The sequence below is a fragment of the Arabidopsis lyrata genome (assembly GCF_000004255.2).
Source record: "Arabidopsis lyrata subsp. lyrata unplaced genomic scaffold ARALYscaffold_3, whole genome shotgun sequence".
Classification (NCBI taxonomy): domain Eukaryota; kingdom Viridiplantae; phylum Streptophyta; class Magnoliopsida; order Brassicales; family Brassicaceae; genus Arabidopsis; species Arabidopsis lyrata.
This window is the reverse complement of record NW_003302553.1, coordinates 384,006-410,245: the sequence shown is the minus strand read 5'-3', so window position 1 is coordinate 410,245 and position 26,240 is coordinate 384,006. Positions and strand designations below refer to the sequence as shown.

At 36.4% G+C, this 26,240-nt stretch overlaps 6 protein-coding genes across 8 annotated transcripts; 2 read left to right on the top strand and 4 right to left on the bottom strand.

Annotated features, from left to right (window-relative positions):
- Window positions 1-2,659: 2,659 nt before the first annotated feature.
- On the top strand, window positions 2,660-5,079 carry LOC9318269 (probable WRKY transcription factor 58). The gene is made up of 4 exons (XM_002884248.2): window positions 2,660-3,200; window positions 3,691-4,283; window positions 4,374-4,520; window positions 4,639-5,079. The coding sequence occupies exons 1-4, from the start codon at window positions 2,817-2,819 to the stop codon at window positions 4,919-4,921; spliced, it is 1,407 nt and encodes a 468-aa protein (XP_002884294.1). The 5' UTR covers window positions 2,660-2,816; the 3' UTR covers window positions 4,922-5,079.
- A 172-nt stretch (window positions 5,080-5,251) lies between these two features.
- On the top strand, window positions 5,252-8,408 carry LOC110230364 (probable serine/threonine-protein kinase At1g54610). The gene is made up of 8 exons (XM_021033025.1): window positions 5,252-5,856; window positions 5,962-6,246; window positions 6,337-6,654; window positions 6,750-6,980; window positions 7,076-7,176; window positions 7,258-7,366; window positions 7,452-7,811; window positions 7,887-8,408. Exons 1-8 carry the CDS (start codon window positions 5,497-5,499, stop codon window positions 8,010-8,012), a joined length of 1,890 nt encoding a protein of 629 aa, XP_020888684.1. The 5' UTR covers window positions 5,252-5,496; the 3' UTR covers window positions 8,013-8,408.
- Window positions 8,409-9,188: 780 nt separating this feature from the next.
- Window positions 9,189-12,627, bottom strand: LOC9318268 (SNF1-related protein kinase catalytic subunit alpha KIN10). The gene is made up of 11 exons (XM_002882155.2): window positions 12,431-12,627; window positions 11,810-11,996; window positions 11,480-11,664; window positions 11,199-11,381; window positions 10,975-11,106; window positions 10,658-10,843; window positions 10,488-10,577; window positions 10,298-10,381; window positions 10,086-10,223; window positions 9,758-9,991; window positions 9,189-9,544 (listed from the first exon to the last, which is right to left on the bottom strand). The coding sequence occupies exons 2-11, from the start codon at window positions 11,991-11,993 to the stop codon at window positions 9,431-9,433; spliced, it is 1,530 nt and encodes a 509-aa protein (XP_002882201.1). The 5' UTR covers window positions 11,994-11,996; window positions 12,431-12,627; the 3' UTR covers window positions 9,189-9,430.
- A 211-nt stretch (window positions 12,628-12,838) lies between these two features.
- LOC9318267 (CSC1-like protein HYP1) lies at window positions 12,839-16,885 on the bottom strand. 2 transcript variants are annotated; one of them, XM_021030657.1, is made up of 11 exons: window positions 16,779-16,885; window positions 16,172-16,558; window positions 15,937-16,086; window positions 15,795-15,858; window positions 15,508-15,717; window positions 15,246-15,425; window positions 14,872-15,170; window positions 14,510-14,786; window positions 14,155-14,430; window positions 13,535-13,768; window positions 12,839-13,264 (listed from the first exon to the last, which is right to left on the bottom strand). In XM_021030657.1, exons 2-11 carry the CDS (start codon window positions 16,450-16,452, stop codon window positions 13,136-13,138), a joined length of 2,100 nt encoding a protein of 699 aa, XP_020886316.1. In that variant the 5' UTR covers window positions 16,453-16,558; window positions 16,779-16,885; the 3' UTR covers window positions 12,839-13,135. The 2 variants fall into 2 exon arrangements, with proteins under 2 accessions (XP_020886316.1, XP_020886315.1); XM_021030656.1 differs by having other exon boundaries at window positions 16,674-16,854.
- Window positions 16,886-17,648: 763 nt separating this feature from the next.
- On the bottom strand, window positions 17,649-20,496 carry LOC9318266 (cystathionine gamma-synthase 1, chloroplastic). 2 transcript variants are annotated; one of them, XM_021030659.1, is made up of 12 exons: window positions 20,138-20,496; window positions 19,883-20,047; window positions 19,672-19,775; window positions 19,522-19,595; window positions 19,261-19,429; window positions 19,104-19,163; window positions 18,810-19,013; window positions 18,629-18,715; window positions 18,443-18,550; window positions 18,265-18,360; window positions 18,047-18,165; window positions 17,649-17,964 (listed from the first exon to the last, which is right to left on the bottom strand). In XM_021030659.1, exons 1-12 carry the CDS (start codon window positions 20,430-20,432, stop codon window positions 17,841-17,843), a joined length of 1,605 nt encoding a protein of 534 aa, XP_020886318.1. In that variant the 5' UTR covers window positions 20,433-20,496; the 3' UTR covers window positions 17,649-17,840. The 2 variants fall into 2 exon arrangements, with proteins under 2 accessions (XP_020886318.1, XP_020886317.1); XM_021030658.1 differs by having other exon boundaries at window positions 19,883-20,496.
- A 3,819-nt stretch (window positions 20,497-24,315) lies between these two features.
- LOC9318265 lies at window positions 24,316-25,503 on the bottom strand. The gene is made up of 3 exons (XM_002882152.2): window positions 25,348-25,503; window positions 25,167-25,232; window positions 24,316-24,587 (listed from the first exon to the last, which is right to left on the bottom strand). Exons 1-3 carry the CDS (start codon window positions 25,393-25,395, stop codon window positions 24,540-24,542), a joined length of 162 nt encoding a protein of 53 aa, XP_002882198.1. The 5' UTR covers window positions 25,396-25,503; the 3' UTR covers window positions 24,316-24,539.
- Between the last annotated feature and the right edge of the window lie 737 nt (window positions 25,504-26,240).

The following is a 26,240-nucleotide window of genomic DNA, read 5'->3' as shown; positions in this document are numbered from 1 at the left end:
TTGATGGTGTAATGGGTAAAAATAATCAGTTGTGGATAAACCAAAGGTCTTTCTATATGAAACACCAAAAACTAGTATTCTTACTTCTTTACTTATTTGATCCTTTTCCTTCGTCTTTATGTATGTGTTTAAGTTGACCCAAAAAAAAAGGATTATATGTGTTGAATATTTTGCGAGTAACTAATTTTGTTGATGATAAGAAATTTTGGTCTAGATTTCGACAATATATATTGCAAATCCATAAGACATATTGTTGAAATCATGATTCAAGTCTCTTACGTTGATTTTGAAGAACATCCCCTTTTTGTTGTGCACCTATATATTTTGAAGAAATAATATTTGTGGCTCTTAATATGTACTTTCTTCCAAACAGTTTTTTTTTTTTTTTGTCATCTTTCCTTCCAAACTGTTAGTAATACACTAATACTAGTAGTCTACTATGCAAAACTAATATATTACATTTAACCCTGATTAGGGTTTAATATAGTCATCTCTCAAACAGCTGTGGGCACCATGATTAGACACCTAAACCTATCAAAACCCTAGATTTTTTTTATGGATTAAATTAAAAATTTCGTAGATAGCCAGAAAACAATTAAAAATAACCAGCTAGCTAGACTATTTTAGTTTATTGACTAAAGCTGGCAGTTTAAATTGTATCATTTGTTCATCACATCGAAAATGACGTGATTGTAAACTAATCTGACTACGAGATTTGAGCATTTGAAGATGTTTAATTTTATAGTTCAAACCCATAAAAGAATTCACTTTCAATTTTAAATGATTGTTCGTGTGGTACTTTTCAGATTTTCGACTATGTAAAGGGCCTAAATTAATTAGATAATAGCTTGACCCTTATCCAAAAGTCAACCACACGTCCCGACAAAATAAACAGCTCTTGAAGGTTTTTTTAGTCATAAGATTTTTGTTTCCCCATGTTTCTTCATACACCAAAATGTTTAAGATATTAAAATGATCTAACCCCAGTTTTAGGATATATTTCTAAATTTGACTATTTTCTTGCAAACATAGATTTCAATTTCTTTATGTTAAAATTATCTAAAACCAGGTTACAATTCTTCTTGACCCTTCTCGTCTTGAGTTTAACTAAACGTCTTAGTCATTTGGATACCGTAATATATACGGTATATCAAGAAATGTCAAACCTTTGTTAATGTTTTTATTTAGTTTCAGGAAAAAGTTTCAATATACTTGATTGCTTCCTTTTCTGCTGCGTCAATAATAACTTCATATTGGGTGAAACTAAAATCAAAATTCTGATTGTCGATCAAATTATAAATTTAATTATAAATATATGGGAATATGATTTAAGAAAATGGAACTGATAATTTCCGTTATTAATAAGGTATCAATAGGCTGTCCCTTAGGTGTCAAAAAACAATCAAATAGAAATACTAATTGCAAAAACAAATGTCAGTTAATTAGTTTAAGTTGATTCCTTTAATTCTCTCAACATTCTGAAGAACATGCAACGCAGGTACTAGTTATGTTTTGTTTCAGCAAACCCGAAAAACATAATTTAATGAAACGCAAATCGTTGCCCGAATATTACCAGAATTACGTTATTATTCATTGTGACATTTAATATCACAGAGATTAGATCTGTATAATCAGATATACTAGTATATTTCGATTTTGAGTCTTTTGACAATTTTCAGCTTCAAAATTTCAGTTTAGTCACAGGGAAAATACTCATAATGATTCGAACGGTGTAACATACAGTATCGATGACTAAAGTCGTGCGGCAACTATATTATTGTATTTCACTATGATCTAGATTTGTATCTTCTGATGATTATCGTTGTATTATATGTGTGAGAGATTAACATGGATTATAAGACTCGTCACTCGTGACATCAACTTGAATTTTCTGAATTTGATTGGCCCTGTTCTTTTCAAGAGCGTGCGATTCCCACTGTGCGACTGATTTGTCACCTCAATTATCTTTTAAGTTTTTTTCATCTCTTCTTCGTCTCTTATATTTTCTGTCGCTACGACGTGAAATTTTACAGTCGCCGGAAAAAACGGCGACACAACCCAACCCTTAATTTCAAAAAGCGATTATCTCTAGGTTTCAAATTTCCATCATCGAGGTTTACAGATCTCTGCAATTTTATCATCTTCTTCAACAGAAAAATATTGTTTAATTAGGAGTTTATTAAATTTACATTTATGCCTTTAAAAAGACTCATAATTACAAGATATAAAATAAAAACAAAAAAAACTCAGTTTTAAAAAATTGGTCGCTGATGAGAGTCGCACGATTGTGAAAAGAACATGGCCAATATAAATAAAGTATTGAATATGGTTCACTCAAATATAATTAACTTCAACTTTACAAGAAGAAAAACTGAAAAAGTCTAGTTAACATCCTAATATATATTGTCGGTCCACAAAATTTACTATATGTTAATGTACAAATAGCATCTAAGGTGACTTTTACAAGTTAAACACCAAAAATTTGGGTATTCCATCAACCTGTTAAACAAATAATTTAATAATAAAAGATGCAAGTTGAATTATTTTTCATAAGAGACTAATAAAAAATAGCTTAAATGCGAAATTAGGAACAGGGAGATTGGACCACAATAAATTAGTAATAATATTGTTATTAAAGAAATTCCATGTTTAGCCCGTAGACTTTTGAACACAAATGTCAAGGCTGCACGAAATCGATCTAAGAAAATCAGACATTGAAACAGAAGACTCTTGTCTCTTTGTTTCTCTCTATATATATACACACAGTAATATCCATATCTAGAGAGATCTACAAAGGTTGAGATTAATATCAGAAAATGGCGGTTGAAGACGATGTATCTTCGATAAGAACGACGACGTTAGTGGCGCCAACAAGACCCACGATTACAGTTCCCCAAAGACCTCCTGCGATCGAAACGGCGGCGTATTTCTTTGGCGGTGGAGATGGGCTTAGTCTGAGCCCAGGACCACTTTCTTTTGTCTCGTCGTTGTTCGTTGACAACTTCCCTGACGTCTTGACGCCGGATAACCAACGGACAACGTCGTTTTCTCAGCTTCTTGCCGGAGCTATGTCGGTTTCTCCTGGTGGCGGAGGACGTTCAACGGCGGGGATGTTCGCCGGAGGAGGTCCTATGTTTACAATCCCTTCTGGTTTCAGCCCTTCTAGTCTTCTCACCTCTCCCATGTTCTTTCCTCCTCAGGTTATTAATTCTTTATGATCCTTGATTAATTAATAAAGGCTTTACTAAACCCTATTATTGTTCCAAAAAAAAAACCTCAACCCAATTGAATTTTGCTAAAGAAATTTTTTGTAGAGTTTATTGATAGTCACAGTCGTTAGCAATAGAACAACACAGAAAAGGGGAAAAAAAAATTCACCAATCTAGAGTTGTATGTGTATATATGATCCAATTACTAAATATATTCATACTTCACATTTACTTAGTTCTTAACAAAATATCATGGTCTATTTTAAAACTCGTACACTCAATCGTCTAATACTTGGAAAAATGCGGCACCAATAGTATAAATCAATACACTACAACCTTGTTTTCTTTTTTTTTCAGCCACACTAGCTACAACCTTGTTTGGACATTGTTAGTAGTATCAAACCAGCATTTTTTTTAATATAAATTTCCTTTTTCGTATTAGTATAGACTAAATCGATTCGTATGATATTAAATGCTGCAGGCGCCAGCCCAGACCGGCTTTGTCCACTCGCAGCCACAGCCGCAACAGCAACCACCAGGTCCACCACGACCAGACACATTTCCTCATCATATGCCGCCATCTACATCCACCGCCGTCCATGGCCGTCAATCATTCGAAGTGTCGACGCAAGCCGATCAAAGAGCTAGAAACCACTACAATAATCCGGGGAATAATAACAATAATAACCGGTCGTATAACGTGGTGAATGTTGATAAACCGGCGGATGACGGTTATAACTGGAGGAAGTACGGACAGAAGCCGATCAAAGGGTGTGAATATCCAAGGAGTTATTACAAATGTACACATGTTAACTGTCCGGTTAAGAAGAAAGTTGAACGGTCATCGGATGGACAGATCACTCAGATAATTTACAAGGGTCAACATGATCACGAGAGGCCTCAGAATCGCCGTGGCGGTGGAGGCAGAGATTCCACTGAGGTTGGTGATATTCATTTCGTTGGTGGTGCAGGGCAAATGATGGAATCTAGTGATGATAGTGGTTATGGTAAGGATCATGAAGAGGATAACAATGATGATGATGACGACGATGATTTTCCGGCTTCAAAGATAAGGTATAGTAGAATTGTGCATGTGATTAATATATTATACATAGTATAATGTTCATGGCATTTCCAATTAAATATTTAATATTGGGATTATAGAAAAATAGACGGTGTGTCGACGACTCACCGGACGGTGACTGAGCCTAAGATTATCGTTCAGACAAAAAGTGAAGTCGATCTTCTCGATGATGGCTATAGATGGCGCAAGTACGGACAAAAAGTTGTCAAAGGAAATCCCCATCCGAGGTACTAATACTTAGGGTTGCGCTTATTGAATCTAGCTATAGAGAAATAATTTTGATTATTGTATACATTATTTCACATTAATTTTGTTTTAATACTCGTTTTGTTTTGGTAATATTAGGAGCTATTATAAATGTACAACGCCAAATTGTACAGTCCGTAAACATGTAGAGAGAGCTTCAACGGATGCTAAGGCTGTGATTACAACTTACGAAGGTAAACACAACCACGATGTCCCTGCCGCTAGAAACGGTACCGCAGCTGCGGCGGGGACGTCTGACCACCATCGTATGAGATCAATGTCGGGGAACAATATGCAACAACATATGAGTTTTGGTAACAATAATAACACTGGCCAATCTCCGGTTCTTTTGAGGTTGAAAGAAGAGAAAATCACAATTTGACTTTAAAACCGAAGATTTCGAGATTGATTATTTAGGATTGGTTTAGCCGCTTGGTGATTGATTCTGAACCGGGCTACTACATATTGATGACTTGTATAACATGTGTGATGTGAATTGAGTGCATGCTTTTGACTAAAGAAAGAAATTTGTTTTTTTTTTCTTCTTCTTAAATTATGAATTTATTATTTTGTATCTAATCAGTGTAACATATAGATTATTTTTTCATTGCTGTTTTTTTCCCTTCAAAATTAAGTAAAATATTTTCGTTTTTTGTCAGTGTATAAGATAAATCTATTTTAAATTACAAAAGAAAAATATTTGGTTTCTTGTCTCTTTTCTCTTCCAACGTTTAAGGAGGATTGTCGAATTGTCCGTGATTATCTCTCTCTCGATTCGGTTCTCTTCTCTATTTTACAACAAAAACTATTTTTCTTCAATTTTTTGTTTTTTTTCTCCTTTATTTTCGTTTCTCTATGGTCTAATGCGGGGATTGCCCTCCCTGCGTTGGACCCGTTTACCCGACCCGGGTCGATACTCACGCCGCCCGGAAACTCTCCTCTGACAATTAATTTATTATGGGTTGCTTCAACTCCAAGCATTCTTCTCCGGTGGGTCCTCCACGCCCTCTCCGCCGTCGCTTGGACACCACCGTTCACCGAAGTCATCCCCAAGATCATCATAACCGCCATGTTCTTCCCGGTCCACCATCTCACCGCCGTGTCGTCAACTCATCTCCGAAAAAACATCGTAACAATGACGATGATGCTCCAAGATCGAGGACGACCAGTGTTAGCCTGAGATCGGGCTTGCCGCACAGCAATGTAGAGGCAGAGCAGGTGGCGGCTGGTTGGCCCTCCTGGCTCAGCTCCGCCGCACCCGAGGCCGTTCATGGGTGGGTTCCACTACGTGCCGAAGACTTCGAGAAAAGAGAGAAGGTAAAATAATCCTAACCACAGGTCATTACATTTTCTTGCGAGACAAGAAACAACCCTATCTATGATCCCAACAATTAAATTTTGACATTTCTTTGAAAATCTTAGATCGGGCAAGGGACGTATAGCAACGTGTTCCGGGCTTGTGAGGTATCGACGGGACGAGTTATGGCTTTAAAGAAAATACGGGTCCAAAATTTTGAAACAGAAAATATAAGATTCATAGCGAGAGAAATCATGATTTTGAGAAGATTAGATCATCCCAACATTATGAAACTCGAAGGGATCATCGCATCAAGGAATTCAAACAGCATGTACTTTGTGTTTGATTATATGGAACACGATCTCGAAGGCTTATGTTCATCTCCCGACATCAAATTCACCGAGGCACAGGCAATAGAGACACACGCACACACAAAACCCTGACCTCTCCTGCAAGTGACTCTGTTTCTTTATTCTGACAAACCCTAATTTCGTTTTCAGATCAAATGCTACATGAAGCAACTGCTGTGGGGAGTAGAACATTGTCATCTACGAGGGATTATGCACAGAGACATTAAAGCCGCAAACATTCTGGTGAATAACAAAGGAGTTTTAAAGCTAGCTGATTTTGGATTAGCCAACATTGTAACACCAAGAAACAAGAATCAGTTGACGAGTCGAGTTGTGACATTATGGTACCGTGCACCAGAACTTCTAATGGGTTCAACAAGTTATAGCGTATCAGTCGATCTTTGGAGTGTTGGTTGTGTTTTCGCGGAGATTCTTACCGGAAGACCACTTCTTAAAGGAAGAACAGAGGTGAGAAAGGGACTAAACTGATAGATTTATATTATTCATTCCACAGAAAATGCTCTCCTTTTTCTGAATGTTTTATTTGTGTTAATTCTCTGTAGATTGAACAACTTCACAAGATTTATAAACTCTCTGGATCACCAGATGAAGAATTCTGGGAAAAGAACAAACTTCATCCTCAAACTAAGATGTTTAGACCACAACATCAATATGAGGGTTGTCTGCGAGAAAGATTTGATGAGTTTCCGAAAACCGCGATTAATCTATTGGAGAGTCTATTGTCTATTGATCCTGAGAAACGAGGAACTGCTTCTTCTGCTCTTATGTCAGAGGTGAAAAAATCTTACTAAACGAAACCCTAGCATGTACTCTAATCAAATAAGCTGAAACTCTTTTGTCTTCTCTGTGGTTTGTTGTTGTTCTTCAGTACTTTAACACACAGCCTTATGTTTGCGATCCATCGACACTACCTAAGTATCCTCCTAATAAAGAAATGGATGCTAAATACCGCGAAGAACTTCAAAGAAGGTATCAATCAATCGGTTTTCGCCAGCTCTGTAGAAATATACTTGGTTGCATGTGTTGAGAGATTGAAACTTTGTTATGCAGGAGAAGAGTTAGTATCAAGAAAAGAGATAACTTGGCAACAAAGAAATTGGGTAAATCTCGTAGAACAGTCAAAGAGCCTACAAATCTCAGCAGATTACCAACCCACCAGGTATTTTGGTGTTTCATGTACCGGAATAAACCGCTGAGTCTATTTCCCGGTTCGATATTTGTAATTTTGTTCATTATTTCTGCAGGAAACAAAGAAGGAAGCCGAAACGGAAATTGCTGTCCAGACGCCGTCAGAGACGTCTCAGGCGACCACACGAAGCGAGTTTCCGTACAACAGTTTGTCTCAAACCACGGCACCAGCGAGCGGGTTCGCATGGGCAGGGACAAAGAAGAGGAAAGAAAACGACGTAGCTTCAACGCTGACTTATAACCAGCCCGCAGGATCTGCGAGCCACGTGAGTGGGATGAGCATGGCTTTTGCTAAGAACACTTTCGGGTTAACGATAAACGAAGACAAACCGTTTCTTAGGCCGCACGTTTCTCTGGACTCTTCTGATGTGTTGTTGTTCTCTGGCGTGAATCACAAGAAAACAGAAGAAGATACGGTAAGTCAAATAGAACCCCGGTTCCATCTAAACCGGTAGTTGGAATTCAATTTTAATTATGATAAAATCTTGCAGGATTTGACAAATCTTGGGGCGAATCCGAAGATTTTTCAAACAAATGGGATGAATGAAATATTACGGAGGACTGAAAGTGATGTTAGAGTTGGTGTTCGAAGACCACCACGAATAGAGAGAGGTTAAAATTTGGGGAAAAACAAATTAAATTACCAGAATTTTCAGCCAAGGATATATACATTTTTTTACCTACCATCATGATTTGTAGTCCATATTTGTTTAATTTTTCATTAAAAAAAAAGCCCAAGTCAGTATGAAATTATTCAATTTCAGGTTTACGAAAATATAATTTTGTATATATTTTTTTTTACAAATTTCCTTGTATTTTTGTGAGAGTTTATCACACACTTTGATGTGCTTTTTTTTTGCAGGAGAAGATTAACTGGTAGGTAAACCACACGTTGGAAACTTTTGAAATTCTTTTGGGCTTGTTTTTGAATTTGTATAGCCCCTAGTTTTTTGGATATGTAACAAATGTGTTCTTCAAACTTTCCTAATGAGAAGATTAGTTAGTTGAAATTATACATAAATAAATTAATTAAATAGGGAACTTTTCATTAACCCAAAAGATAATCCCTAAGCCTACATATGAATGCTTATAACAAAAACAAAAATTTGAAAGTTAATTTTTAGTTAAAGATCAACACAGCCGAGCGTGTAAACTACATGCATAGTGAAGAGTCGAGAATTAGATTTAGACATTTAGTTAAATACTTGATTGCATATTTTTGTAGGATATTTTTCAATTAAGTAGTTGGTGATGTTTTTAATTCAATATAGATTTACACAAATGAAAACTATGAAGAATATCGTAATATACATAAACTTATAGCTTTGGCTGCTGGATTGTCAATCATGAGTAAAGATTTGGGGATTTACTATCTCAAATGATCAAATCTATAGGTCTTCAAAATAAATATTTGAACTTTCAATACATTTCTTGACCACATTTCAAAGCTATAACATTGTCTAATGTCTATTGTAGAAAAGTATATCTTAAGCAAACACACTAAATGTACTTGTAATCCAACAAAACTATAAACTACTTTCGGAAAAACGCTTTGACTCAGTGACGTATACCGCAATGGTGATGGGTGGGTAATCTGCTCACGCATCGAAGATTATAGTGGTAAACTAAAGATTCATTGATAATAAAAATACTAGAAAAACAAAGATAAAACACAATGCTATTTGTTTAATAAACTGATTGTTTTTCAAGGACTAATTTACATATCTTTCGTTTATTGTTTTTTTTATTTTGTCAAAAGTCTCTCCATTAACGTATTGATTCCAATCAATATGGAGTTTCAAAACAAAAACGAAAATCAATATGTGACATAATGAACCACAAGCTATGTATGTACAAAGTTGTTCTTTTTTTTTTTACTCGAGTTGTCCCGTCTTACATTTAAGTTAAAAAAGAGGTTATTTAAGTATAGCACAAGAATAGAAAAAAAAAACTAACTTTACTGAATATTTCTTAGACGAAGAAGAAAAGAGAAAGAAGAAGCGGGGATTATTCTTGAAGAGGTCCGGTTTAGTATTCAGAGGACTCGGAGCTGAGCAAGAAAAGCAGCACAGAGATCCAAGAACAAGAACTGAGGACCTTGTACTCTCTGCAAATCCAGTAGATACTTGTCGTCCCGAGTTTTATACAACTGTTTCACCATCAACAACAACAAACATTATCAAGCCCAGAAAGTATTGATTGATAGTTAGATTCAAGAGATTGACTCTAGTTCTATGTCAGTTTCTATATGGCCATGGACACTAAAATACAAAGCTTTATTTCACTCGAAATCACATCAGAAACAATGTGGTACGCGGGAAACCGATATGTGTGCTATCATGAAGTGGAGAAGAGGATTTACCTGAATTTCAAACTTGACAACATTTGGCGACTTAACAGCTGCATCGTTCTCTATTATGCTGGACTCGTCTCCAAAGTAGTTGCTATCGTGCATCGAGTTACTGAGCATACCATCTGTGCTGTTAGGAACCCATCTGCACTTCATGTTGTAGTGCCCTATCTTCTTCCAACACACATTCAAATCTTGCAGGGCTTTCAGGACTTCCGTCATTATTTCACGGGGATGAGCCCGAGACTGTTGGATCACGTGATTATATTATCGATCAAACTAGTCAGGTATATATCAAAAGCTCAAGTCTTTATCGCATAAGTATAGAAAATATCAAAACCTGAAGTCCAAGAGCCCATTTTCTTTCAACAGGGTATTGAGATCTCAAGCCAACTCCTTGATATTCCATCAATCCTGGAAGCCGATGGCTAACAGGTGAAGCGACACTTTCTGCTGGATGCATACGGGGAGTACCTTCCTAATTAAATTAAACATTCAAGTATTACTTCAAAGATCTTTTTGCTACAGTCGAAAGGGACAATAAACACCCACCATGGTCTCTTGAAACTCGGCCCCGAGATAACCACTAGAGGCACGGAAACGATTGTCCAGTATCAGATAGTATGTCACAGTGCCCTGGAAGACAGTCGGTAACAATTCAGTATTTAAGACCTTCCGATGGAATTTTTTACCTTTGAAATAAAAGAAACAGCAAATGAACAAGAGGCTGGGAAACACATACATCATTCTGGGTCCGGTTGCGGAGAGATTCAATGAGGTGGTTTCTGTCAAATCCCATATTGATAACTTCTTGGAGAATCTCCTCGTCAATCTACAAATGAAGCCGCTTTTATCGAAAATGGGAATAGAGACAATCTCTAATGAAAATTAGAGTAGATACGTAAGGTTTACCTTTTTTGCCTGTTGCACTGTATCTGGAGGAGGAACAGCTAAATACCTCGGAAGGTGAGCTTGGAACCAAGGGTGTTGCCGGATCTCAGGGATGGATACTCGTTTCATGGGGTCAACTACAAGCATCCGGGGGATCAAATCTCTAGCACCAGCAGATAAATGGCTAGGTAATGTATATATCCCTCCCTAAAGGACAAAAAGTGAAAACAAATTACACTCAAGCGGTGATAAGAAATAAAAAAAACCAAATTCAAGAATTAGTTCACATAGACGAAAGAGAACAAAAAGGTCGATTAACAGGACGTCGTTTGCTGTACCTTAATCTTCTTAAAAAGGTTGGGAATGTTTTCATCATCAAATGGAAGCGTCCCACAGAGAAGAGCGTAGAGTATCACACCACAGCTCCAGACATCTACTTCAGGTCCAGCATATAATTTGCCCGAAATTACCTGAAACAATTTACAGATCTCGATTATAACTTATCATTTGAAACAAGCCTACTTATAGTGCTCCTCAGATACCTGAAGGCTGAAGCACTTACCTCTGGAGCCGCATAATTTGGACTTCCACAACTTGTCTTCAAAAAATGACCATCTCGCATTATATTGCTCAGGCCAAAATCAGCAATCTTTACATTGCATTTAGAGTCCAAAAGCAAATTTTCAGGCTTGAGGTCTCTGTGAACCACCATATTTCGATGGCAGTATTCCACTCCCGATATTATCTACATCAAAGCCAAGTAGCTAATTTTTAGCTCTCAAATATACTTCAAATAATATGGTTGCTTGGAAAGTTACCTGTTGATAAAAAAAAAAAACATACCTGCTGAAAGAAGTTCCTCGCCTCATCCTCCTGCAATCTACCCTTCTCTACAATGTAGTCAAATAGCTCACCAGAGTTCACATACTCCATGACAAGATAAATATCTGTCGGAGTCTCTATAACCTCATAGAGACGGATGATGTGAGGATGCATAAATAGTCTCAAGATTTTGATCTCTCTCCTCACTGCATCAAATACAACAGAAGCGAACACCAAATAAGTTCAATTAAAGGTAGATGAAAAATAAGCTACTATATACCACAGCATCGTAAAGTCACAACCATAACAAATTTCAATCAAGATAAGTAAGGAGGATACACAAAAATGTACCTTTCTCCTCCATCTCCATGTTCTTGATTTTGCGACGATTGAGGATCTTGATAGCAACTTTATGTCCTGTCAATGCATGCTCAGCTATCTTCACCCTACCAAAGGAACCAATACCAAGAGTTCTCCCAAGCTTGTAATTTGGTAGTATCGATTCTACCCCACTTCTACCGCCTGATCCATCCATCTTCTACACAAAAGTATAAAACCGAAAAAAGAGCCAAAGCCAAAAAAAGAGTTGTATTAGATCTACTACACAAGACACAAACTGAGATGGATCGGTTGCAGAAAGAGAATTGGAGATTAAATTTCACTCATCTAGCGAGAATAAGAACTGGATAGTGAATAAAAACCAAAAATTTAGTAGGTAATCGAGTAAACCCTTTTCTATCCAATCCAAAACCAGAATTAAGCAACACTAAGAAGAGAGCTTAAAATAGCAATTTTCAAACTATCCCCAATTCGGAATAAGAACCCTAATAATATTCAATCGCACTAGTAATGGATCTCTCGTACCCGATTCAGAAATGGTGATTTCAAGCACACCCGATTTGCCAAGTTAACATTAAAAAGCCAGAATTTTTTATTTCCGAAATTAGAAGATTGAGAGATATCGAAACTTACCAATAATTAAAAAGGCGGAGGCCGAAAAATGCAGCAAGAAGACACACAAAAAAAAGCCCTAAAATTTCTGAGCTAAATAATATCAGAAGATTAAAATTGAGATTCGAAATTGAAGAAAATCCAGAGATCAGCTTAAACCCAGAAATTATTCAGAGATTCTTCTTCTCTCTCTCTCGTTGCTTGTTGTAGCCTATAAGGCGCAAGTAACAAAAGAAATTATTTGATTTTTGTTTCCATAAACGGGTTACTCTCTAACTAAATTACCCCCAGAGTTACGCTTAATTACAATAATTACCCCTATAGGGACGTGGCATCGAGTCATCATCTTTCATCTTTTTGCTAAATATTCTCTGTTTAGCTAAAAGCCTAAAAGACACTTGTGGTTACTAAATAATTTACTTTAAATCATTACGTTTTGTTTTGGCAACTTTCAAAAGGTTTGTACCGTCTTAAACCGGTTTAGAGAAACACTGACATAAACTCTTTCCTTTTTTTTTACACAAGCTAAAGAGTATATACTATAATACAAAAACCGGTTGATTCTCGGTTAAGACCCAATGTACAAGACAACCGGTTTAGTGTGTTCTTTCATGTATTGAACCAGGTATAGTAAAGCTAACAGCTTCAATCAACATAAGCAAACTTCAAAAGCTCAAGTAAAAAGGTTTCTTCTCAGGCTTGACGAGAATGGAGAAGCGGAGGATCTTAAGGTGAGATGTCTCGTGAGTTCTGTGATGCCGGAAGTGCAGGATCTCGGTAAGCAACAACGAGATCCGAATAGAATTCAGACATGTTTTGCTCTCTCTCGTCTGCTTTGTCTTTGTTTACTAGACACTGCGAAAGGAAAAACATCAATACATCACCATATTAAGGTTATGAGAAGAAGCTGTAATATAACAGAAGCATAGACTTTATACTAAGATTCATATTTGAGACTGCAAAAGGTTCTTCATCCAGGCTAAATCCTAAGGACTATACATCATATTCTGTTTGTTTTGTTTTGTTTTGGTTAGGAATAGTTCTGATAAAAGAGTATCTAGCTACATTCCTACCGTTGGATCAAGATGGTTATAATATGAGTAACTGATTCTCTAAAGCCTTTACCTGGGTAGGATAAGATTTGAAATTTGGTAAAAACCGTCTTTGGCAGTAAATGCTGAAAAGGACGGTCAGAATCGGAAGGGGAATTGTTAAAGAAGATGCCACTGGAAGCTCTTTAAGCCCAAATAATCCGACTGCAATAATGTGCATTAGTACCAAAGAGAAGATAGTGTAGCTGTGTACTATTGGCCAAAACTTTCCACCAGTTTCATACTTGGCCGCATATACGTTTAGGAGCTGCAGCACAAAAGGACCAAAAAGGTGAAGTTATTACTATCACCAAGTTACAGTGAATTCATTAAGAAGAAAACAAATTAAGTGACGAGAAAATGGATTCTTGATGTAACGTTTATGTCATGACTTAAGCTCCAAAACAATACTTTCGGTTTTAAAGATGCTATTCTAGAATCTAGAAAAGGGAATACACATAAAGAGAAGATAAAAGTGAGATTCCATATAACAAAAATATGTGTAGCTGATTCATATATTACAGAGCAGATTCCTATATGGCTTTATCAGAGTTATAATTGACTCCACGAGAATCCAATTGAAATCATTTTAGATATTAAATTATTATAAACTCTCTACATAGAAAAGCTGAAGATTAAGATTGGTTAGGTTACCTGGTTGCGGTAGATGACATATCCAAGACAATAGTAGACCAACAAGAACGGTAGTATCAATGGCGAAAGGAAGAAGTACGTTATACCGAGAAGTCCAAAAAATAGAACCTTTGGGATTTCTTGACAGAAAGGAGTTGAAGGAACCTCAAATTCTTTGTCATCTTCCTTGCCGAAAAGTTTTGTTATAAAACTCCAAAGAAGAGGAGCCAAACGGAGGATCTCTGATGATAAACCAGTCCATCCAGAGGTCACAACATAAGATACAAAGAACGATGCCTGCACCAATGATTAAACATGACTCATGGTCAGAAAAAGAAATTCCGGAAACCTCAATACTATATTTTGTGTTCTTTACCTGTGCTGGCACAGCTGCAGCAAGCACACGAGGAATAGTCTTAGGTTCAAGGAACACATTAACACGATAAAGAGCAGATCCGGACAGTACATTTGCAAAGAAACTGTTCCATACGGTAAAGATTAGAAGCTTGATACATGCCGATTTCTCGATCTGGCTATGAGAAATGAATCCTTGCATTGAGGAAAGTAGAAGCATAATGGGTGGTACTATAAGAAGGAAAAGCTGGAAAATTAGACTCGGAAGATATCCCGTAATCACTTGACTCACGATTTTCCTGCATTCATAAGAAAAAAAAAAAGATTTTGTAGTTGTTCAACTGAAACAAAGAACCATCTTTATCAAAATACGGCTTTACTTACATATTTAATATGCCTTTTAGAAAAGGGAACCAAGTCTCTAACTGGTGAAGATTAGCAAGACCTTGAACCAATACAACAGGGACAATGTATAGGATTAAAAGAGCTACGAAAGCCACGAGCACCACTACATTGGAGATCCATCTTCTCACAAACGATGCAGTGAAAAATGGCCAATGAACATCTTTAGGCTCCGGGGCTGCCTCAGTTAGCCATTGTGTTGGATCTATTCCTTGCTGAATGTTTGTTGCTATTGCAGCACCATGTCTTGTCCTAAAGGAAACAAAAGCCGCTGGAACTTCCTAAAAGGGTTTGCCAAAAAAAAAGGAATAAATATGTTGAAGAATGCAATTAGTCACACAAAGACTAATTCTCACCTCTCCTGCTAATAAAGACTGTTTCAATCTCATGTCACCTTCTAACTTCTCAAGCTTCTTTTGGTAATCGTCAACATTATTCCCAAACATTCCTAAAAACCCAACCCGCCTAGAATTCTGGCGAGATATGCTTCCGGATTTTGCTCGTGTAAGCTTCTTGTACAGCTTCTCAGCATCATTCTACAAATATAAACAGATATATGAAATCCAGAAATATCAAAAAGGTAAGGCCTTATAGAATCCTTAGTAGGTAGAAGCTTACCATGAGAACTTTTAACTTGTCTGTCCGATGAACAACTATATGAGAAAGATACGAGGAAGAATGATATTCCCTGAAAAAGTTTTCTACTGTCTCACTAATAGTGTTCCCAGATACAAGAGGGACGCCACTGACCAGAACTGTAAATTCTTGTGGCTGAGGCTTGGATGAATAAAGATGAGCAATCCGCTTTGTTAAAATGTACTTGTGCTCCTGCAAAGATAGTCCAAACATTATTTTATATAGGCGCAAAGAAGCAGAATAAAAGGACAAAACAGAAGGCTTCTCACATAGTAAAGTAGAGAGCAAACAACTGCCGTGAAGATGTATATTGCGCAAAAGTGGATCCACAGCCTGAAGCGAAACACATACAAGCATAAGAAACTGGTTAAGGATAATAAGAACGGTTTAGGCATAGCTTCGAATTCTTACTTATTTGATCCATCGTTAACATTAGAAATACTGAAGTTATCCATAGACTTCTTTGGCAGGTCGAAAAACTCCTCAAACTCGGTGCCCATATAATTCACTGGAAGAAGTATAAAGATCCCAACCACAGAAGCAAAGCTAAACACTCGTATACTGCCAATAAAATGCGTTGAAGTCCCACATCATTCGTTCAAAAAAAAAAGTCAAACTTAAAGCAGATTCTAAATGAATCAATCACCTGAAGACAAAGACACGAATGAAGACCAAAGCATCTAAGCCAAGATTGGAGAGGATTTCATCATTGGTAGGTTCCAATGCTCTTTTGACCCAACCAGCTGTAGGCAAAAGCCTCTCGAGGTTGAACTCATTTGACTGCTGAGATTTGCCGTCTTTAACAAGCCGTGGACCGTATACAGTGACATTGCTAGGCTGCTTTCTCAATATTGAATACAAAGTGAAGAAGAGAAAACAGAGGCCAAGATTGATTCCCACTGAAGTTAAAAGTGCTGACAGAAGCATAACTCTAAATTGTGCCCTCGTAAACCAACAACAGGTTTGGTTTCAGCCTAGTATTAGTCTATTAGACCAAGAGAAGTCTGCCAAGAATGTAAATCAATGCAATCTTCTGCAAAATTTGTGAGCAACACGAAGAAGATATCAGATATGCGTAAATTGACACAAAAAAAAAAGAAATCGAATGAAGAAACATGGGGAGTACTAGGCTAAAGTGATAGTAATACCATAAACCCAGAAAATCTACAAGCTAACAAACGTTTTCTGATCTGGATCAAATAAAAATCAAGAGACGATTTTTCCAAAAGGCTGAAGCTTTCCGATCAAAATACCAAGAGAAAAGATGAATCAGTCGAGGCGGTGATCTTCGTTTGAGCTCTCTGGCCATATACATAAATAAGTCCTTAAAGCGACACGATACCATTTTTCTCGATTTTTCCATTGCATTTAAAATATCCAAATTTTTTGCATTGGGATTCAAAAAAAGAATCGTAAATTTTGCTTACTGGGTCCGGATCCGGAACTTTGGCTTGGTTGATAACCCGCTGGACAACACATGGATTTTACTAGTTAAATTGAAATTAGGGATTAAAAAGTTTTATTCATAATTAGTCTTCTTATGTCAATTTAAAAGCAAATTAAGAAGATAATAATACAATTACGTTGAGGGGGTCTTGTCTTTATCAATGGGCTTACAAAAAGGCCCATTAAGAAGTTCCTAAGCTCAAATTTAAGAAGTTAACTAAGGTCTAAGAAAGTAAAAGAGCACATAATCAATCTCTGGATTTTCAATTTTGCTCTTTGTTTCCCAGAAAGAAGTTCGCAATATTGAACGAAGACATATTAACAAATAACGCCGTCAAACAGAGATTACATTCATCAAAGGACGAGACTTGCTATGATATGTAAACTCCTCTTTTTCATGGTTTTAACTTTGAAGCGATGAGGTTAAAAAATTATGTTGCTGAGATCTGCAAATCGAACTACGTATTGAAAGGAAAGAAAAAAAGACGAGGCATTTAAGAATGCCTTTAATGTTGTTCAAACAATTTGAAGAAGAAGAAGAAGCAGAAGCGAAGACATGACCATTGTTTGAACTTTGAAGCCATGACCTTGAGTTCCAAACACAAGGTGTTCTTACCACAAAGCCATGGCCACACTGGTCGTTCTCATGGGGCCTATTATCCAATTTAACCACTTTAAGGCATAAAACGGACTAAATAGAATTTTACTATAGCACAACAAACAATAATAATAGTACACGATTATTTCGGAACGTAAATGTCGCGGAACAAATAGTTCAAAGACATCATTATTACGGTGACTGAAAACAGCAAAGAGAGATAAATAAAAGACACAGAAACGACGGCGTTTGTGGGTGATGTATATCATTTTCAGATGGCTTCGAGAGCTTGAAGAATGTCAGCTTTGACATCTTCAAAGTCTTCTACTCCAAAACTGAAACGAACCAAGTTATCTTTGATTCCATACTTTAGCCTCTCCTCTTGCGGCAGATCCCTATTATCAAAACCACCCAAATTATTATTTAGTTAAAACCACAAATCGGAATTTTGTTCGATTTTGTCAAGCATATACATACCAGTAGGACATGATCGCAGGTTGGTCAACAATGCTTTCGCAGCCACCGAAAGATGGTGCAATGTAAGGAATCTTGAGAGAATCCACAAACTTGATTGTTGTTTCAATGTCTCCATCAATCTATCCAAGAAAGATAATCACAGTTTTCAGGATCATCTTACTATTAATCAGATGCTAAATCTGGAGTAGATAAAGATTAGGTTGGTGATTGATCATTACCTCGAAACTGACCACACCTCCAAAACCAGTCATTTGTCGCTTGGCGAGTTCATGTTCGGGATGACTTGCAAGGCCTGGATAGTACACATGACTCACCTGCATATCAAGTTGCATCGATATTTACAAGGTCGTGTCAGGAACTTTACTCAAAAAAGTACACACAAGAGATATTGCATACCTTAGGATGTGCCTCTAAAATTTCGGCCATTCTAAAAGCGGTCGAATTCTGTTGCTGTACACGAAGATGCAATGTCTTCATGCCTCGGATGATTAGGTACGCAGCATTCTGTTAACAAACCTTTTATGAGAATTCATGAAATAACGGTATCATAAGGGAGATAAATGAGACGGTCAAGTAATTTACTGGGTTAAGTGTGCCTCCCAACACATGATGCAGATTGCGAATTTCTGAAACCAACTTCAGTGAACCACAGATGCATCCAGCAAGAACCTAAGCCAATGAGAAACAATCTTTGTCAATAGCTATACAACCAGTGAGTGCTCTTTTGAGATGCTTTACAATATATGGAACATATTTTACTCACATCATTGTGTCCTCCAATGTACTTTGTAGCAGAGTGCACGACAAGGTCAGCACCAAGAGCAAGGGCTTTCTGATTCAGAGGTGTTGCAAAGGTGCCATCAATGCAAACAAGAGTTCCCCTTTTGTGGCATATTTCTGATACTAGCTCAATGTCGACACATCTAAGGAATGGGTTTGTCGGGGACTCCGTGAAAAACAGAGAAACCTGCCAGACAAGAGGAAATAAATTTGAGAAACATACTCTCTTTCCAAGTGTAAAAAGGAAAATTAATCCACAATATGTTAGAGAACTGACCTTGAACTCATTCACTGCAGCTTCAAGCCCTGCGATATCAGCAGGATCAATCACAGTGACCTGGACAAACATGACGTTAACCATTCAAGTTGAAAAACTGGAATTGGAAAAAGGAAGACTGTAATTAAAAATCTCGGTGTCAGAGGGTTCTTCTTACAGTGATCCCCAACTTAGGAAGAAAATTCTCCATGAAGATCCTTGTCTTCCTGTAGCAATCAGTAGTTGTCACAATGTGTCCACCGGCAGGAACCAATGCCAAAAGCATAACAGTGCTTGCACACATCCCAGATGCCATAACCAAAGTTGATTCAGCCCCTTCAAGTGCACTACACAATAATTTAATATATTAATCAAACAGCATCAACAACATAATCTTCCAGGAAAGGCAAGTGTAATTATATTAAGATAATATAATAACCTTATCTTCTCTTCAAGTACCACAGTCGTAGGGTTACCATAACGACCATACTCGAAACTCACACTCCTTTTCTCCTACAATAATTCAACAGATTCATTCAATCTTAGTGTTATTCTAATCCATGAAAAGATAGAGACTGAATCAACGAACCTTGAAGTCAATAAGCTCAGCAGTTTTCTTGAAGAAATAGGCAGATGTGTTCACTACAGGAGTAGTGATAGCATCCGTCACTATACCACGACCTAATCTTTCACCTGTGTATATATCATCATCAAAACCCAATTTATCAATCTCCAACAACAAATTCAGATATGAAAAAAGGAAACAAGGAGAAATGATTGAAAATGGATCTAGGAGGTACCGGCATGAACAGTAAGGCTCCCATCGGAGCTCAAGAATGAATGTTTGGAATCCGTCAACTGTACACTACCTATCTTCTCCCTAATCCCCTCCTTGGCCACCACAACCTCCTCATCGACGCTTTTCAGCACGACGACGGGAGGAGCGGCAGCCTCAGGGGCGGCGGCGGCGGACGAGGCTGTGGCTGCAGATGCGGCGGAAGAAACCGCAGATGCAGACGAGGCAGCAGCCGCCGCCGCCGCCGAAGGTAACCCGGAGGAAGGGTTGTTGGACCACTTAGCAGCCACGATCTGTGCAACACCGATGTTGCTACAGTTTCTACGGGCTTTAATACTCAGCTGACGGACGAAATTAGGAGGAAATCTCAAGATCCTGGAGGATAATCCACCGTCTCCGGTGAATGAGGAAGAAATCCCGGCGGTGGCATTGACACGGCGGCGAGATGATCCACCGACGGGAGAACCGACGAGATCTGGATCAGAACGGCATTGAAAGCCGGAGATTGAGGATGAGGAGAAGATCGTAGGGCACTGGAATGATGAGACGGCCATTGTTTCGTTTCAATGATTCTCTCTTCTCTCTTCTCTCTTTGTGGTTTAGAGGTGCGTGAGGGCTTTCTTCTCCATGGGCGGGTTTTTAAGAAGCCAAATTGCTTTGTCGTTTTGCTTTTAACCACTCTGGTTTAGATTAACTTAACCAAACTTAACCACGGTTTTTTGCTTTTATTATTTTTCTAATTTTGTTTGTTGACAAAATATATTTTTTTCTAATTTTCTACGTTACAAAAATAGAATACGTTTCTTGCCAGATTTTTACTTATCCAAGCAATTCTTGGAATTTGAGTTGTTGAGTTTCCAATTCAAGTTCCAACTACTCATTATATTGTTAAACGTTCAATTTTTTCATGTTGAAAATTTGCTTAAGATGAGTACTTAATTACATGAGATGCGTTTGACAAAAAACAAAAATTACATGAAATGCTTTGAATCTACCGATTTTCTTACATGGATTTTATTTATAAAAAAAAAAGAGAACGATAAAACAAATAGTATTAAATCTACTAAAATGTTAATTGGGCTAATATCTGGCTAATACCAAATGTGGTGTTTTTTGTTTTGACTATGACCTCTTTTTAAAAAGTTTGTAGTCTTCAAATAGAATCTATGCAATTAGAACTGCTAACAATTTGTTAAAGTTGCTACTAATTTAAAATTTAAAGTTAAAAATAGTTGTAAACGCATGACCTTCTCTATTTAAAAAAAAAAAAAAAAAAAAAAAAAAAAAAAAAAAAACTCAAATCTGTAGAGAAAGCATGAAAACAAACGATCCAAAAGTACTAATTACATAAATGTTTTTTTTTTCATGCTGTGAAAAGGTTAACAAAAAAATTGTTATTTTGTAATCAGTGTAAATTTTATTTTGTCTAACAAGTGGATCCGAAATAAATATATAAAAAAGGTCCACTTGTGTGATAATGGTCTGTGTCCAAACTTCAAAGTGTTTAAACAACACCGTCACACTTCAATGCTTTGTATTTGTGGTGATGGATATTTTGTAATTAATTATTTCATGTTGCAAGAAAAGAAAAGTGAATAACACGACCAGATATCACTTATGCAGTGCATAAGTTGAGTCAGTTTATTCAATTTCCTACGGATACACACATGCAAGCTGCTCTCAGAGTGTTGAAACTGACTTATGTTTAAATGCATTTGCTGATGCGGATTGGGGTACTTGTCTTGACACAAGACGCTCAGTCTCTGGGTATTGTGTATATCTTGGTACTTCATTGATATGTTGGAAGTCCAAGAAGCAACAGGTGGTTAGTCGAAGTAGTACTGAAGCTGAATATAGAAGCTTGGCTGATGTTACAAGGGAGATTTTGTGGTTATATCAACTACTTGTAGATTTTCGAGTCAAAGTTACAAGTACTACCAAGCTATTCTGTGATAACAAGTCAGCTATCTACATTGCAACGAATCCTGTGTTTCACGAGCGCACGAAACACATAGAGATAGACTGACATACTATTAGAGACCAAATCAAGTTGGGAACGATAAGAGCTCTTCATGTTTCAACAGATAACCAGCTAGCAGATATTCTCACTAAACTGCTGCATCCAGGTCCATTTAACTCTTTACTCAGTCGCATGTCTATGTCAAGCCTTTATTCTCCTTCACCATATTCGGATTCAAAGGCTTGCGGGGGTGTATCATGAGTATTTTCACTCTCCTCCATGGAACAATATGCCATGGAAGAATTGAAATCTTAGATCAAAACACTATGGATGGATGGTATGAACTAGGCTTTCGCCCATTGCGGAAAATTCCCCACTGCAATGTATGTTAGCTGAGTATACTATAGGCTTATGTTAGCATATAATGTAAATAGGCTTATGTTAGCAGTTGTTAGAAGTATATAAACCAACATTTTTATACTTTACAGAATTAATGAGAAAATTGGTTTATCTCTCTTAATCACTCTCTCTCCTACTTTACTCTTTCGAGTTCTTGAGCTGAGAAGTTTGTTAAAAAAACACGATAAAACTTTATAAACTGTTATCGAATAACGGGAAAAGTTAAAAAAAAAAACAAACCAGACTTTTATTACATTGGTAATCACTAAAAAAAAAAAAGATTCAAATGAAGACATAATAGATATACCTCAAAGTCTCAAACTCAAAGGTGTTATCAGGGACCAAAAAAAGAAAGAAAGGAAACGTCAATCAGACAATCACTTTCGTAAGCCTGAGCTTAATTGTTGGCAACAAAAAAAAAAGAAATAAGACCAAAGCCTAAATGGCTAATCTGAGTCATCGAATAATGTATTATTGATCTTATTACAAAACTGTTTTAATTTGTTTTTCTTAATGTTATTTACGAAAGTGCCACTTTATATTGGTGAACGTGCGTTTTGAGACCTGAGGGTAGGTCGCGTTGCTTTGAATTTGAAATTAAGAATACGTTAAATTATTATACTGTTTACTTATTGAAGACAAAACAATGAACTATTTCATAAATGCGAAATAAAATGAAAAGCTTATCAAGCGAAAAATATAATTACGTAAATAACAAAAAAAAAAGGATACCAAATTTGCATAAGGATAGGATAATAGCACGACAAATATGATTCACTAAAATTATGTGATTGATCTCAACAAACATAATTAAAAGATGCCATAAGTTATGTTATAATTGATATGAAAAACTTCAATCCTAAGAATTTGTTTATGTTCCTTTTTTCGGTCGAAAGGATATGTTTTGTTCAAGTTTTTTTTTTTTGAAAAAATTATGTTTTGTTCAAGTTATGACAAAAAAAACATAGGAATTGAGGATTTAACTCAGGATTAAGACTTATATGATATCCTCATTGTATAAAAATATATATATTTTGTTTTCTATTAATAGTAAATATTATATTTCTTTACCATTTTAGTAATTTAAATCCAAAACTTATAGGTTGACAAAAAAAAAAAATCCAAAACTTATATTAGTTATATATAAGGGACTTACTACACGTCCAAGTTGATGATTGCCAATGGACCACAAAAACACTTGAAATGATATTTATTTTAAAATGTTGAAAAAGCATACAAGTTTATTCTTTAAGTTATCATCCGTCCAATGAAGAAAGCACCAACAATGAAATTAATCGATAACTACGTGCCCCATGACTCCCATTAAAAGTCTATGGTGTTGATGAATATTATAGCTTTATAGTATAGTAATAGTATTAGTGATTTAGTGTAGTGTTCATGGTCATAGACTCATAGTTGTGAATATTATATGGAGAGCGAGCTTAAAGTTTCAAAATTGGAATATAAATGATAAATAGAACGCCATATATCCAAAATAGATTTTTTTTTTTATTATTATCCAAAATAGATTTTACAAAGAAGATACTCCTCTTATACCCTTAATTAGTCTTCTAAACATAATGACTGATTCAATTCATTTTGTTTTTTGGGTGCAAACATTTAGGTTTCTATATTATTAAGTTCATATAACTTATAAATTGATTTTACAAAGAAGATACTCCTCTTATACCCCTTTAATTAGTCTTCTAAACATAATGACTGATTCAATTCATTTTGTTTTTTGGGTGCAAACATTTAGGTTTCTATATTATTAAGTTCATATAACTTATAAATTGTAGAGAATGAAATAGAAGAAAAAAAAAAGGCATTTAGGAATGCCTCTATTATGTGAGAAATCTCACTTTGTTAGAAGCAGAGAGAGTGAGAGACAGAGGATGTGTGTGTGTCCAATGTTCGAAGCCACGACCTTGCAGGTCGAACACACCGTGTTCTTGCCACAAAGCAATGACTACATTGGTCGCCCTGGATAGCAAATTGCTTACTTTAACGCTATGTCACGGCAGATTTTTTTTTTTTTTTTTTCTTCAGTGGAAAAAATATATATTTTATCATCAATCTGGTTTATAAAAAGATGGTGTTTATTGAATAGCAAAGTACCAAAGAGGAGCTCAGGTTTAAACCAAAATGGTATACGATTGCTTTGTCAGACAAAAGATTTTGATTCATCAAAAACACAAAAATCGACAAAACGTCGCCGAGGGAGATATAGATTTAAGGATGAAACAGCTACATTTAGAGGCAACAATCACTTGGCTTCACATTCTTATTGAGAAGAGTTGGTTTAGTGATGAGCCTTGGCTTCCGCCTTAATCTGTGAATTCTTCTTTATCTGCATATGAAGAAGCATTTGTTGGTATCACTTAGCAAATCAAGTAACAGTAGATAATTAGATTCCACACCTAATCTGGATAAATAAACAATGGGATGCTCTTAAGTAAGTGGCCAATGCTCGACCTTCATAACTATTTTCTTAGGGTACCAGACACAACATCACAAACTACATTGCAGTAATCAAGCTTCAAATCATTGACAAAATCTTCTAGACTTCTACTAAACATCAAGTAAAAGTGTAAAACTATGATCATTAAATGGAATATGTGATCAGGCATAATCATTGGGTTACTTGTATATGAATGACCAAATTAAAAGGAGCAAAGTAGCATAAGAAATTGAAGCTTCAAAGTATCAGTCAAGCAACAATGAGTATAACACATGATTCGATGGAGACTGAATCAAATTCTCACTAATTCAAAAGCCATAATCTTCGAATTTGCTACGATGGGAAGTGTCAGATTCACGAACCTAAAACCTATTTAAACATCCCCAACAGATCATGTGACCCAGAATTCACTAAAAAAATTGATTCGAGAAATCTGATGAAAACAAGACAAGGAAGATAGAGATGTACCTTCAAAGCCTTGAGCTTGATGTTGCCGTAGATGAGACCCAACCCGAAAGCCGAAGCACGAGCAACCTAAATCGATACAAGAAAAAGACTCGATGAATTCTTAAAAACCAAAAATTCTACAAATCAAGGATACAGATCGAGAAATTGATCGGGGGAGAGAGAGAGAGATAATTAAGTTTACCAGAGCAAGAGTGCTGGTGCCGGAGTAAAGTCCTGGAGGTGGCGCCATTGATTAGTAGTTCGTCGGCAGAGATTAAACCCTAAAACCCCCAAAATCGATCGAATCTTCCGAAATCTCAGATTCGCGAGGAGTTGTGTGATATGAAAGACCAAAGCGGCTCCTTTGTCTCCGTCTTCTCAGAAAAGTAAACCATTGGGCTTTTTATGGGCCTTTATTCAAAAGTACTATACTTCAGGCCCATCATATCCTTCTTACTCTTACGCCCAAATTTGTATGCACATTTGATTTAGTAAAATGATTAAATACGATAAATCAATTAAGACTGGATATCAATGCATTTGTAATCGATGGACTATCAATTTCATAAGAGAAGAAAGATCGTTTTTAGAAAAGAAAGAACGTTTTGATTCGAGGCGGATCCCTTTTTCCTTTGCCTTTACGAGTTGAAAAGAAAGTGGTAACAGGTAGTAGCTCTAGTAGAGTGCAGGACTGTAAATCCTTTTGTAAGTATGTAACCATTTTTAAAATATTGAATATATTAGTAAATTCTGTTTTATTACTATGGATCATATATATACTCCTATTTATGATAAAGAAAACGACATGAAACAACCAAGCATTGAATTTTTCTTTCTTTTACTCGACATGCCAACGTGTTGTTATAATTACAGCCTCTTCATTCACTTCTCTAAATTTGATAATTAGACCACAACCGGTGGATTAGGAATACGAAGATCTATCTCCTCCGGAATATTTTTCCAAAAGCTAAAGCTTCGCTCTCAGCAACTTTAAAAGAAGACGGAGTGGTAATCTAAATTCGATTAAACCAATGATACCAAAACAAAAAGTATTAGAATTTGTGACTAGTCTTGTTGAAGGAGGATCCTTATGTA